At 34.3% G+C, this 14807-nt stretch overlaps 1 protein-coding gene across 6 annotated transcripts; it reads left to right on the forward strand.

The window, feature by feature from the left end:
- Positions 1-18: 18 nt before the first annotated feature.
- On the forward strand, positions 19-13429 carry LOC126867458 (uncharacterized). Of its 6 annotated transcripts, none has more exons than XM_050621912.1 (14): positions 19-166; positions 221-408; positions 1034-1149; positions 1254-1387; positions 1475-1586; positions 1686-1889; positions 1973-2076; positions 2173-2305; positions 2564-3173; positions 3260-3602; positions 3693-3831; positions 4194-4443; positions 4620-4667; positions 10110-13429. In XM_050621912.1, the coding sequence occupies exons 1-14, from the start codon at positions 24-26 to the stop codon at positions 12728-12730; spliced, it is 5145 nt and encodes a 1714-aa protein (XP_050477869.1). In that variant the 5' UTR covers positions 19-23; the 3' UTR covers positions 12731-13429. The 6 variants fall into 6 exon arrangements, with proteins under 6 accessions (XP_050477869.1, XP_050477870.1, XP_050477871.1 ...); XM_050621913.1 differs by having other exon boundaries at positions 4623-4667; XM_050621914.1 differs by having other exon boundaries at positions 3693-3822.
- The last annotated feature ends 1378 nt before the right edge of the window (positions 13430-14807 follow it).

Here is a 14807-nt window from a genome sequence, read left to right on the forward strand (position 1 = left end):
GTTTACGATATAGGTTGTGTAAAATGGTGCATGCGCAGTTTCTACGGCCTGAATATGTCGGCTGGGTAAAATACGTTAACTGTTATCATGACTGGAACGATTTCCTTTCGTTAAGTTCATTGCTGTTAAATTATTACAAAACTGATCGTAACTTAAAAGTTGAAAGGTACGAATACGATAAATATTATTGATTTAGAAAGTCAAACTCGCCATATTGTAGATTAAAAAATTTAGTAAAGGAGGCCTTATGTCAACTCAGTTCAACATTGAAGGGGCCGACGACGTGTGCCAATATGAAGAAGCTGTTTTCAAAAATCGAAAACACGTCGAAGGAGCCTAACAGTTACATAGGAAAAGTTTTTGTGGTGGGACGTTACACTGTCACTGTCGAAGACATTCTAGCCGAAGGTGCGTCTTATTATCAACCTTGAATACTCATCACCCCTTTCCACTATTTCATTCGTCTGTTCGATCATCTTATGCTTCCCATATACAACTCGTTTATAGAAAACAACAGTATAGTTCATTATGTGATATCGAACATGAACGCCGAACATTAACCGTATTAAACTAAGAATAATTAGTAGTAATGTATATATACTGTTTGATATTCCAACTATTTTAGTTGGAACACTCAACTTCTACATTACATTTATATTAATTTATATATACATAGAGAATCTATTGATGATATTTACATTACGTGAGTGTGAATTTAAAAACTTGTTTTATATGTTTATATGTTTTCTTTGAAAACTTTATTGTACCAGATCCTTTAATTTGTATAAAAGTTAATCAAGTGTATACTTGAATAAAAATATGATATCTTTAGATATGTAGAGGAGATTGTGAGTAGATAAGCACAACCAGTTAGTCATAAGAAATTCAATTGAATTTTACATCATATTGTAGCAATAGTCTGGCTTAGGTTATATATTTTTACAATTATCTATTAATCAAAACATCTATTAATATTTGATATCTGCAATCTATCATGACTACATAGTTATATACTGTAATAATATCATTGCAGGAGGATTTGCCATTGTATTCCTGGTAAAATCTTCGAGTGGACGTTATGCACTTAAACGCATGTATGTTAATAACGAACATGATCTCAATGTATGTAAAAGGGAGATACAAATTGCAGTAAGTTTTATATACTTTTTCAACTGAAATAAAATTTTCTTTTGCATAAAAGGAATTGAATCTAGCTTCTACCTGTAAAGCTACATTTGTATTTTTATTTTCAGAGTAACTTGAATGGTCATAAAAATATTATAGGATATTTGGATAGCAGTATCACTCACATAGGTGGAGGAGTACATGAACTTTTACTTTTAATGCCTTACTGCAAATCTCAAGTTTTACAAATGATGAACAATAGGTTAAAAAAATGTGTTAAATAAGTCTGAACAATCACATAAGATATAGAAGAAAATTCGCAAGTACTTACCGACTGAATTATTTACAGGTTACAGACTGGATTTAGCGAGTCTGAAGTTCTGCAAATATTTTGTGATGTTTGTGAAGCTGTATCTCGACTGCATCATTGTCAGACACCGATAATACATAGAGATTTAAAGGTTTGTGTCTATCACATGCTATATTTGTCAGGAATGCCAATAATTCTGTAGCAGTTTTATAATATCCTTTTTTAAATATTTACTTAAAATATTTTTCAGATTGAAAATATATTATACTCTGATACTGGCCATTATGTATTATGTGACTTTGGTTCTGCAACAGCAAAAATTTTAAATCCCAGTATACAGGGAGCAGCGATAGTCGAAGAAGAAATTAAAAAATACACGACTCTCAGTTATAGAGCACCTGAAATGGTTGATATGTATTGTGGAAAACCTGTTACAACGAAAGCAGATATATGGGTAGAATAAATTAAGAATTTCAAATTTAAACAATTTACTCGCGGAAAGAAGCAATAAACAAATAATATTTCATAAATCCTTAGGCATTGGGGTGTTTGTTGTACAAACTTTGTTTCTTTACATTACCATTCGGAGAAAGCACACTTGCTATTCAATCGGGAAATTTTACGATACCAAATCATTCAAGGTTTGTGTTTTATACATTCATATTTTTTGTTTTCATATATTTTATTTTTGATCGTCTTACATAATAAAACTATTACAATTATTTTACATCATACAGATATAGTAGAAGCCTTCATTGTTTGATACGTTATATGCTCGAGCCAGATCCTGATAATCGTCCCGATATTTATCAAGTGTCTGTGATTGCATTCCAAATTCAGGGAAAAGAGTGTCCAGTACAGAATTTACATGTATGTAAATGCGCACGTACTTATTTATTAAATATTTGAATATTTTATTATATATTTTATTATATTATTTATTTTATATATTATTTATATTATGTATTTTATATTATTATATTATTTATTATTAAATTCAATTTGAAATTGTTATATTTTTCGTATAATATGTTATAAATATAATGCAAAATGCAGATTTATGTTTAGACATATCGTGGACATATCGTGCATATTGCATTTTGTAATGAAATACTTTTATTCTTTTAGAAAGTTCAAACACCAGTTTTGGAATCATTACCTTGTCCGCCTATGGAATCTGAAAATATGAAAAGATCATCATTAGTGAAGACACCAAAACCGACTCCAGTAACTACTGTTGAGGGTACGTCAGTTACACCAAGACAACGACCAAAGGGGCAGGCTGTGAGCACAGGTCCGATAAGTCTAAGCGGTCAGATCGTGAGTCAAATATCTGGTCAAGGAACTCAGACTCAGTCGCAAAGTTCTGTAGGAAATACGATTTCGTATGTTCAAATGGGTCAACAACTTGCTTCGTTAAACGCGTCACAACCTTACTTAGGACAAAATATGCAAGCAAGTGTTCAGCCATTACCAGTGAACTCTCAACCATCTACTCATCAAGTGTCAACGCTCACTCAAGTTTCGCCTCAAGTTTGTTGTACTACGACTAATCAAAACGTTCCCTTTGGAACGCATCAGTCGCAAATCCAAAAATCACAACAGAGTCAGTCACAATGTTCTACGATTAGACGATCTCCTGTAAGTGTTCAAGATACCGTAGGTTCATATTACTTTGATTCACCAGTGGCAACAAACGTGAATGAAGAAAATCTAGAGGCGCTATTTCCACCGTCTGGTAAGAAGATTTATATGCAAAGATTTCTCTAAATTTTTCTTCATTAGATTAGATTGTATCTTATTTACTTTATTATATTTGTATAGGTTATCCAGATCCGTTTAAAGATGATAACAGAGCTATGCCACCACCCGCAAAAATACCACCACCTGTCGCTCCTAAACCTTCTAAAATTCTGCCTAAGGCAAATGTTTCTGCTAGTTGTCCACCTCCAAAATTTACGCCTGTTAATTCGTTAACATCGAAGCTAAATACTCCAACGGGGCCTAATAAAGCTACTCCTGTAATGGTACCAACTTTACCGAAACCAGTCAATAAGACTGAAAGTTTAAGTCAAAATATAAGTTCGAGTACCTCTCCGCCCGATAGTCCGACACTCTCCTCGGTACGTCATAGAAGAAATGTTAGCGATACAAGTGCTTTTAATAAGTAAGTATATACTTTTTTGTTCCACAAAACTAATTTATATCGAAACGTTTGCAAAATTTATAAAACACTTATTTGTTGTTTGTACTATAGAGCATTTGCAAGCGAAACAACACAATTTCTAGCACCGTACGAAGCTTCAGTGAAAGCACGTTCAGAAGATGCTAACACTCCTGAAGTTCTAACTGGTGTAAGACCTTGCCTAGGTTCTAGTGCTTCGCATGTACGTATTGTAAGTACATAAACTGCACTGATTTGTCTTAATAATTTTCTTTAACGTTCATTTGGTATCTATTACTTAATTTTAATTATATCAGTATTGTTGCTATTATCACCATTCTTATTACTATACGCTGAAAAAATGTTTATTACATTACATTATATGTATTATATTAATAATGTATTTAAACATTTTTGGATCACGAATTCATTACTATTTAAGTTCATTAAATGATTTTAAATCGTTTGAATTATATAATTTATTGTTTTTATTTTCTGTATAGCACCCATCTTAAAAACATACAGGGTATACAGTGTCAATAAATATTTTGATACATTTGAAATCACTAAACAGTTGATAATGTTTCTAATTAGGGCGAACTTTCAAGCGTAACTGCTACTGAAGGAAGATCTTTAAGTGCGGATGTAGCAGCTTGGAATCCGTTTGAAGACGTACAACCTTTCAACCAATTAACGGAAGATCATATTTTTGGTGCTGAGTTTGATAAAATTAGAAGGGGCAGTAATGCAAGCATCGCTGGTGTAAAAAGTCGCGAAAGCCTCGTTATGACGTATGCAGAATTACCAGAAGATCCATTTGAATCTGCACCTTTTAGTTTGCCAAGTAAGTACACGTTGTGATTAAATTCATCTTTAATCGAATCTGTTTTTTGAAAAATCATCACTATTAGTTGTAACATAAATTAACATCTCTATACTAAAAAAAATTGACATCTTTATACTATAATGCTTTTTTGTTGTTCGTTTGAAATAGTTGTAACATATTGACGTATTTTTTAGCAGGAAAGAAGAACAAAATTGGATCAAAGACTGCCGCACTTGCTGGAGGTAATGCATAGACTGCTTCGTATACATTCTTATTCCATTTGCCTTTTTCTCCTTTATGAGTCTGTATACAGCAGAGTTTTACAAATGATACGTAATGTGCGTAAGCGTATTAAGCATAATCGATATTTCGTAATCTTCCTTTTCTTTCTCTCTTCTTCCACCCCCTTCTCTCACTCTTTAAATCACGTTTCACCAAGTCGTAATTAAATAGTATACTCAGGGCTATATAATTCTTCCTTACATTTATGTACAACTTTTTAAATGTAGATTTTTGTCAAAGATAGCAAGACTAGCTTAAGTCGAATCTGCTGTCTAATGTGATACGAATAATGTAATTTATAAAATGATATATCGATACGTCGAGGAACAAACGTTGCAAAGACGAATCTCTATCAAAAATTATGTTCCTAGATAGACGCGTTTTAAACCTATCTACTAACTACTTACAAATTTATTAGAAGATAATGTGCACATGGGAAAACAATGTGTACAAATTTACCATCTTTCTTGACTTGTATGCTTGAAGATTTAAAGCAAAAGGATAATATAAAATAACTTATTCTCGGTGTACATACATTGAAGACGATCGCAGCAATGCAATTGGGCATGATTATTCTTATAGAGTTACACTACAGCTTCTCTATTCAAGAAACGATCAAGTATTATTTGTGATGATGTAGAAAAAGAGATTTGATTTTATTAAAGCAAGGATAAAGTATACACAACTATAACAGAAAACAAGAAATTTCTTTATTCTGTTTTGTCGTTAATACTCTGAAATCATATATATATGTACATGATTATGCTATGTATGTAATGTCGGGTACAGAACAAAATTAGTTTCAGCTGGGTCATGACGCACATGATAGAACAATAGAACAATAATGTGTACAAATTCCTTGCGATATACAGGAATAGGATAGTGACCCGAAACGATGATCGATTCTAGAACAAAAGAAACGAGGAAAGATAAAGTGGGAAAAGAGAATATTAAAAGCAAAAGAAGTTATTAGAAAATATTCGACAAGGGTTTGTGTTAGGATTTTCGACCCATAGGTAGGGTTCTTCGCAGACAGAGTTAACAGTTAGTCCGCTTTAAGCTGAACTATAATTGCTAACAATAAATGAATAATCGTTATAAAAGTTACCATCATTTCGTACTAACTTAACGAATTACCATGGTAAAGATTACATAAAATTCACGTTCTAATTTGTACGATATTGGTGTCTTTTGTAAGATGTGTTTTTAATAATTGTTCGAATTACCAAAGATAGAGGAATAAGTTTTGACAAATGTCTGTTCTATCACGTACGGTGACGCGAGGAAAAGTAGGGAGAGGGGTGGTAGAATATATAATATTATTGTATAGGCAAGGATGAATCGTTAAAGGAAGAAAAACTGATACATTACACGAGAAACGTGTGTAAAAATTGTAAAGATCGCTGTTGATAAGTATCGATGATGGTTATTGTTATATACAAGGTGAAAAATTTGATTTTGATGTTTGCGAGACACAGAGAGAATTCCAATGTTGCTATATTTAACGATGGGTTTTAAAGATAATCGGAAAGGGATAATATTACATATTTGATACGTTGATGTCGAGTTCACTTTTTCGTTGTGTGCATTCGAAGGGGAAAATTTGTGAGATGCTAATCGCGATCGTTGCTGCTATCTGATGTATTATTGTATTATTCATGTGTTTATTAAGTAATACACTTGAAGTGTATCGAATGGTGTTTCTCGTGGTTGTATATCTGTAGATAAGTAAAAAGATTACAAATATAAGAATTTAATAAATGGTGGCGATAGTACTGTCCGTAATAAAATATTTCACGTTAGAAACAATTTCACGATACTCGGTTTTCAATTGTTCATACAATATGTGTTACAGTATACTTTAATTTGATTTTTATGCCATGAAATTACACAACTATGTACGTATTTATGTACATATGTATATACCTATCCGAAACAAATTTCAATGTTTATTCATACATATAACTCGAATTATAAATTTGAGAGATTCCAAATAGAAATATAAATAGGTTAAATACGGAATTGAGACGGAGAGTAAATGTATATTACAATATCCATTCGTTGTTACATATTATCCCTTTTAACGAATTGTACACGTTATAGTCAAGAAATGCGATGCATTGTAATCTTTAAGTAAACTGTAATTTTAATTAGCGTATTACAGGTATACGTGCATAGGCACAATTAATTTTTCTGTTAAAATAACAGTTTCGTAAGACTAAATAACGAATGAGAGATTTATAACTCTATAAATATGTGTATACATAGCCATATATACATATACACGCAAGCGTGCACGTACATCAAGAGACACATGTTTCACGATGTCAAAAGACAAATTTATATGGTATTGGAAAAACATAGTGTGTGTAATATTATCTATCTACTAGTTTAACAAACTTCGATCCGCATAGTGTACAATTTAGAAGGGGTTACGTGAAGTTAAGAGTGCAGTGAATGACTTTACATGAATTTACGGGTAGTTATCGATTTTTTTTCATTCATACATCTCATCCATCTTTTATTGGACACGTATTATTACTATTAATAGTATTTTGGTTTTAAAGCACAAACAAATCGGAAAAATGAAAAAATTAGGAAGTATTAGGAAACTGTCAACCAACGCGGTGAGTTAACAGTAAGCGAAAAGAGGCGAGGGAATCCTTTCTCTTCTTCTTTTTCTCTTTTTTCGATTTTCTTCCTTTTTTTTATTTCTTTCCTTTCCTATCTATCTATCTATCTATATATGTATATATATATATATCCTATATATATATATTTATGCCGTAGAACTTGGTTTATGAGTGAATCTGTCGTATAAACATAGGAAAAGCAATTCTGATAATAGGAGTTCTCTGATGTTTCTCGTTATATATGTTTTTTCATTTATATATAATAGGAATTTACGTTCACATAAGTAGATTTATTTGGTAAAAGTTTATGTAATTAGGCATTATGTAATTAAAATTTCGTGATATAATCGGCTGTTCATATAAACGGAGTTCTACTATAAAATATATTTATTAGATTGCTTTTCTGTATATACAGCTACGTATAAGAATATAACAATCGATTAACAACTCCACACTAAGTATTCACATACTGAATTTCACTTTGTTTCATGTTTTCTTATTTCTTTGATACATTTCTCTCTATCTTTGTCTGTGTAACGTTCTTTTCCTTCTGTAAATTTTATTCTCGTACTTATCCTTCTTTTTGCTCACGCTGTCTATTTTCTTTCTTGTCTTTAATCTTCTGTTTCCCCACTTACTTACTTCTTGCTTATATCTCTCCTTATTTTCTTTATAATTTGTGGAAACACGTAGTACATATCTGTATTTCCGCGTATACATCGGTATTTTGAATATTTATATGGTAGTTCTACCATAAGTCTTGTAGGTAGTTGCGTCTTGCTTTTCGTTTTTAACTAATGTTAATGGAGAAGCATCAAGTATTTTTTCTTTATTTGTATGGCTAAAATGTCTGATCGTATCGTTTGATAAGCACGTATGTGACTCCGAGCAAGTATTTCTCTGATTTTTGTCTTCACGAACTGCAGATTATATTAAGATGTAAATAGAATAGCAGTATATAGTTGATCGAAATGTTTCTTTAACGTGATATTTTATTGCCACGTCATTACCATTCAAAGCCAATAAAAACTCTTCTCGATAGGTTTTTTCTTTTTTTTTTTTTCCGAATATTTTTTCGTAATTGTCGTTTTTCTTCGTACATATTTGTATTTTATTTCTCACTGTCTGGAACACCCTAATGAGTTTGGGAGGCATATATAATTAATTTTCACTGAATTATCAGTTTATACGTTCACATACAGTAATGTACTATTCTTCGTAAAGAGGCATTAAAAAAGAAGAATTTGTCCCGTGTCGTTTGCCTTCCATTGTGTCTCTGTGTCTTCCGTTTAAGATTTGTGTATAAGATCTAAGTTTTAGATTGTTGTGGTGATAATGATGACACACAATATGATTCAATTTGTTATTGTTCCGATACATTTGCTTTGATCCATCCATCCATTCAATACGCAATATAACGAATCGCACTTATGCATTTACATGCATTTTAATCACGAATGCCAAATGACGAGCACGTAACTCGAGAGCACCATAGGAGGCTGACAATCTTGGACATCTCGTATTCGCTGTATTAAGATAATGTTACAGCAATAAACATGTAAATTACCATATAGTGTATGGACTATTGTTTTTTTCGAATGTAAAACGCAGCAATTCTTTGTCCGTGGAGCAACTCTATTTCATTCTACATATAGAAAAATGATAACATAACTGATCGCAGTACCACTGCTAGTATTGGGTTGATCGCTTTTATGCTAGACACATGCAATAATATATCATTGAATCATGTTACCTTTACACAAAGATCATTACTGCGTTTTCTTACATATTATCCTTAACCCCCTGAATCTGATTAGGACTGTTCCAGACCATATGGTGACGGTATGAAGTAACACGGTGATGGTAGTAATTAACGTTGTCTAAAATAGAAAAATGAGGGACAGTTGCAAAATAGAAGCGGGGCTGATACCGAGAAAAAAAAGGAGAAAAAGAAGGATGATCAGGAGAGAGGAAGGAGGGGAGGAGGAAGAGAGCAGATAAAAGAAAAGGAACGAAGAAAATAAATACTGACGCTTAATTTTTAGTATATCTGGTGTCGTGTAAGGAGTACTTAACGTACGTTTAAGCGTTTTAGAAGTACAGTGCACCGACTGTAACAGACCTAATCAGACACAGAATAGGCCTAATATGACTCTTTATTATACAAACCACTTAAAATATTTGATTGTTTTCTTCGTAGTAAGATGGATGAAATTGTTTTATGCGAAAGGCAATAGCAAATATATATATATATATATCGAACGTGTAATTTAAGAAGCAGTAGGATTGCAAAGCGCGATGTTTCCGTTTATCTTTCATCATTATGAATGATATATTAAGAGGTTGATAACATGTACGAATCGAAATAACGATACAATTAGAATGTATTGGTATTACGTTAAATGGTTTCTAACATATTTGCGCATATATGTATATGTAGGTAAGTACAAGTTAGTTTCTGCTGTTTTAAACAGAAACGTGGGTGACGGGACGATTTTAGCAAAAGAAACTATGAATGCCGATTATGTACATGACTCTATTGGTAAGAAATATCAATTATCTTGCTGCTATCGTTCTTTCTTCTTTTTTTTTTTCTTTTCTTCTCTCTTCTTTTCTTTCCTCTTCTTTTTGTTTATTTGTTCCTTTCGCCAGACTGACATCATTACAATACGGAAATGTATGAATCGATATGTTGTCGAGTCGCGACGAAAGTTGTTAGAATTAGAAAAGATACGATAACACAAGTTATGGACACATTCTGTTTTTCAGGCAAGTCGCAATTAAACGGTAGACCAAGAATACCATCGAAACAATGGAACCCGGGATTCGAGCGCCCCGAACTGGACCACAGGATGACAGGAAATAATCCTCCTATTTCTCCGCCATTCGTTCGGGTTCCTCTAGAAGATCGGTCCAAGTACGAAAAGTTAACGTTCAACGCTGGAGACGTTTCCAGCGATAGCGACAAAGATTTGTCGCAAGAGCGAATTCAACAAAAGAGAAAAAGGGTGAAGAATGCGATACGCAGAAAGAGGAAAGCGCAGAATGTGAACAAAGTCGTGGGTGATTCGACAGGCTCGGCTGGTAATTCGAAGACGCTCGGTAATAACTGGCGTAATCAAAGTATTTGTAACAGCGCCATTAAATTGAATGGTATCGGCGCTGATGGGTACAGAAAGCATAATAATATTCGAAACGGAAGTAACAAAGGAGAAATACAGGAGGAAGGAGAGGAGGTGCAGGAGGAGGGAGAGAGTATGAAAAAGGAAGAAACAGAAGGAGGAAATAAAAGAAGAGAGAAAGAAGAAGAAGAGGAAGGGGAAGCTGAAAAGGACGAAGACGAAGAAGAAGAGGAAGAGGAGGAGGAGGAGGAGGAAGAGGAGGAGGAGGAGGAGGAAGAAGAGGAAGAGGAAGACGACGATAAAGATAACGATGACATAGATGATAACAATAACGACAACGACAACGAAAAAAGAACTAATGAAAACGATGAAAAATATGAGGGGATAAACGAAGCAACTCCGGATGGTATATATAGAGTTTGTGGTTCTCTTCATCATTCGGAAAGAAATGTTGTTACTACGAGTGAACAAGATTACAGAACGAAAAAGTCGAAGAGGTATTATCGAGAAGAGCGATCGTCGATTAGTCCGGTAAATACGGATCCAGTTGTCGGCCATCAATATGGAGAGAAGCCTCTTTTGCTCGATGACGAACTTGATCCGGAACCGAAACTCGATTACTCTTATGGCGATCCATTCGTTATGGATGATCGGTATGGGTCAAATTATCAGTCGTTCAACGACATCGGTTCATCAAAGAGAATCGAGAAGACGAAACTCCTGAGCGACGTATTATGGAAATTCGACAAGGACGTTTTCGCGTTAGCTCCGTTTCCAAAGTCGTCCAGCTATTCGAAAAAAGGTAACGATTTTCAAGAGAGTAATCAATTTAAAAACGTAGCTCCCGCTATCTTTGACGTGACGGCTCCATCCGAGACGGTGACGGATGTAGAAAACAAGTTGCTTTCTACAGGAAGATGTAATTCATCCTGGAAGTGTGCAAATGTCACGAAAACAGAGGGATTCACGAACATCGACTTGTTATCCGGAGAAACGCAACGATCTCCGGTTACTAAGGCAATCTCGATTGTTCGCCGAGACTCTGAACGGAAAAGGAACACGATGCAGAATCAAATAAAGGAAATGGATCAAGATGATGAGATTAAAGCGGGAGGAGCAGGAGACCGAGAAGAAGATGAAGAAGAAGATAAAGCGAGAGTAGCGATAATCGAAGAGAAAGAGAAAGAAACGGAAGAAGAAAAAGGAGAAAATAAAGAGAAAGATTTATTTGGTTCATCGCCGTTTAGTCCGAGCAGTTTTGTAATAAATTCATTTGATTTTAACAGTTTACGAAACGTTACGGAGCAACCACCGAAACAATCGGCAAAAATGACGTTTGCGAATCAAGAAGAATCGTACGATGATTACACTCAAGTGTCTGCCCATCCCATTCAAGCCCAGCAATCTTCGCCGAACGTTTGTCATTTGAAACAAGCTATTACTACTGCTGCAGCGGCAGCATCATCGACTACAAAAACAGTATTGAACTCTAAATTTACCGATGTCTCTGCGAATAGCGATTATTCGCGTACGTTTTTGGATGCTTCGAAAGATCTTTTTGGTTCCATTCCGTTCGACGAATTCGCATCTTTGCAATTAAACGAAGAAAAAAAGAGATCGGAGACTCGCATACCATTTGTTCAATTATCGTCATCGTCATCGTCATCGACGCAACTGCGCCAGTCGCAGCCACAGGAGCCGGGTTTCGTTGGCGAAAACTTAGACGCGATGCTATTAGATAAAGCACAACCGCCGATCTCTGATCGAGCAACATCTACCTTACAAGAGGTATATACGATTAAATCGGTTCATCATACTGCTCGAATCACTGTTCAAACGATGAACAGTGTATCGAAACCAGATGTTGCGTCGGATATTGTTTCACCCATGTCACCGGAACCGTTGGTTGTTACCGATGACGATCACCACGATATGCCAAGACATAAAAGAGAAAAATCTAATAAATCGGAGAAGTCGAAATATCATTTGATCAGTGAGATTCATAGCGATATTAGCGATGTACTGTCATCGTCGAAGCTAACTCACAAAAGTAAGTCGACTTGTTACGGTAAAAAAACACCAAGAGCGAAAAAATGTTCTGTCGTTAGCACAGCTGCTGGTTTCAGTAACATGAGCTTCGAAGATTTTCCGAGCGATGAGAACGAGGAAAGACAGATTAGGAATACGAAAATCGCGCCATTCGAAGTAATAAGAGAACCTGAAAAACGATTCGGTTCGTTGAAGAGGAGAAGCAATCCTTTCACTTGAGACTCGAAAATAATGTGAATAGAAATTACCGTGAGTCTATCACACCTGTCGGAAGGACATTATATTGACATCGATCCGCGTAGAGACTCGACGGTTACATTTTTTCATTTATTTTCAAGCGAAGCGCAAAGCACGGAGAGAGTAAACTTTACAAAACGATGTATTTTGTCGATATTTGCATCGATTTACATTTTGTAATACTGACACTCTCTGTTATCACATGCGATCAACTTTCCTTTCCTCTCAGTTTCCCTTTTGCTTCTTCTCCTTTTTTCCTTTTTATTGTACATGTATAAAACGCTATGTGATTTGTATATAATATCGTGCGGACGTATCGTACGTAGCTGTAGTTAGCGATCGAAATGATAAGCAACAAAATTTCGTTCCATCCTTGTAACGATTCAAAAAATATATTCTGTTATGGTTCTCGCTCCATTTGGAGAATCTTTGCTTTAAAGAACAATCTCCTATATATATTTACCTTTCAATTAAAATCATACGCTGGATCAATGTTGCTAATATATATCTTTTTAATCAATACATGTAATTAATATATATAATTTTAATCAAACTCCTGAATTCTGTGAAAAAATGGAATACCATAAAAAGAGAAATAAATAAGAGTAAATAAAAAGGTAAGACAGTGGGGGAAAAGGAGAAAGGAGTCGAATAAAGAAAGCTGATGTATCTATTTTTGTAGCTATGTGTTTTCACTATGCTTGAATAGCTTTCTGCTACTGCTAGTACTAGTACTACTACTACCACCACTCCTACTCTTGCTACACTACTCCTAGTCCTACTACTACTACTACTACTACTACTACTACTACTATACTACTACTACTATACTACTACACTACTTCTGTTGCTACCGCTACTATTATTATTATGATCTGTCAGATCGTAGAAACGATGCAATATTTCGTAGAATAGAAGTACAATGTCAATGATACACGTTTTTAGTTAACTTTCTGTTGATTGTTTATGTTATGCATCTTCTAATCTACATACTACTTTTACAAAAAGCCAATCTTAAGAGAGAGAAATACCGAATTATGTTGTATGCTATACATCATAAGTAATGGCATAAAGAAAACGAACACCGAACATGTAATTGAATACGAATGGAGAAAATATTTTTGAATTTATTTCATTAACGCGCGCGTGTGCCCACCCCCTTCCTTTTCTCCAGCACGCGTTACCAAATAAATTGACATCGCGATGCAAGTTAGTATATGTATAAATTTGACAATTATATACATATACATATACTACATATACTACATTAAGATTGATAGGTGCACGTGCAGCTTAAAAATTACTGAATTAAACGTACGATCAACATAGTGTCTACGAATTGAAGCAATCTTTTGCTGGTAACAGTTTTTATGTACGTTTGTATACACGTGTATACGTAATATTAACACATTCCATGCGTAAGACGTGAACGTACGCGCCATGGGAATATGTTATATTTTTGCGGATGGCACCTGAATAAATGGATACATGTTGTAGAAAAATCGATTTCCGCCACTAGAGATCCCCTTCGATTTTGTGTGCCGCATTGAATGTGTTAATAAGATCCTAAGCAAGTTGCGATATATTAAAAAATTTTCGCATCGTACAATACATGTAGAGAATGATTTTAGAGATTAGTAAAGGCTACATTAAAACGAAGAGGATCGGTGGGTAATTATACACAAAATTATCTTTCTATGATATCCTTTAAACACTGGTATAGTATTGCCTTCTTTTTCTTTCTTTCTACTTCGGATTATGCAATGATTCATATCATTTTTGTACAACGATGAAGATTCTATGTGACTTTTCTTGATTCAAATCTATAAGTAAAAAGGTGCAAGCTCCCGAAGTATGACAAGTAACTATTGCGATATGTCATAACAATAAGTGTTTGATATATAGGTGTACGAGTGAAAATGTTTAGGGAAACGCGCATTTGAGGATGTTTGAAAAAATGTTAACGCGATCATCATGGCTGTATCGAAAGTGGTGTAAAAATATCTGCTCAACGATCATCTCATTCTTTGCGTAGTCGCTGCAAAAAATACAATACGTT

This window comes from Bombus huntii, chromosome 7, assembly GCF_024542735.1.
Source record: "Bombus huntii isolate Logan2020A chromosome 7, iyBomHunt1.1, whole genome shotgun sequence".
Lineage (NCBI taxonomy): Eukaryota > Metazoa > Arthropoda > Insecta > Hymenoptera > Apidae > Bombus > Bombus huntii.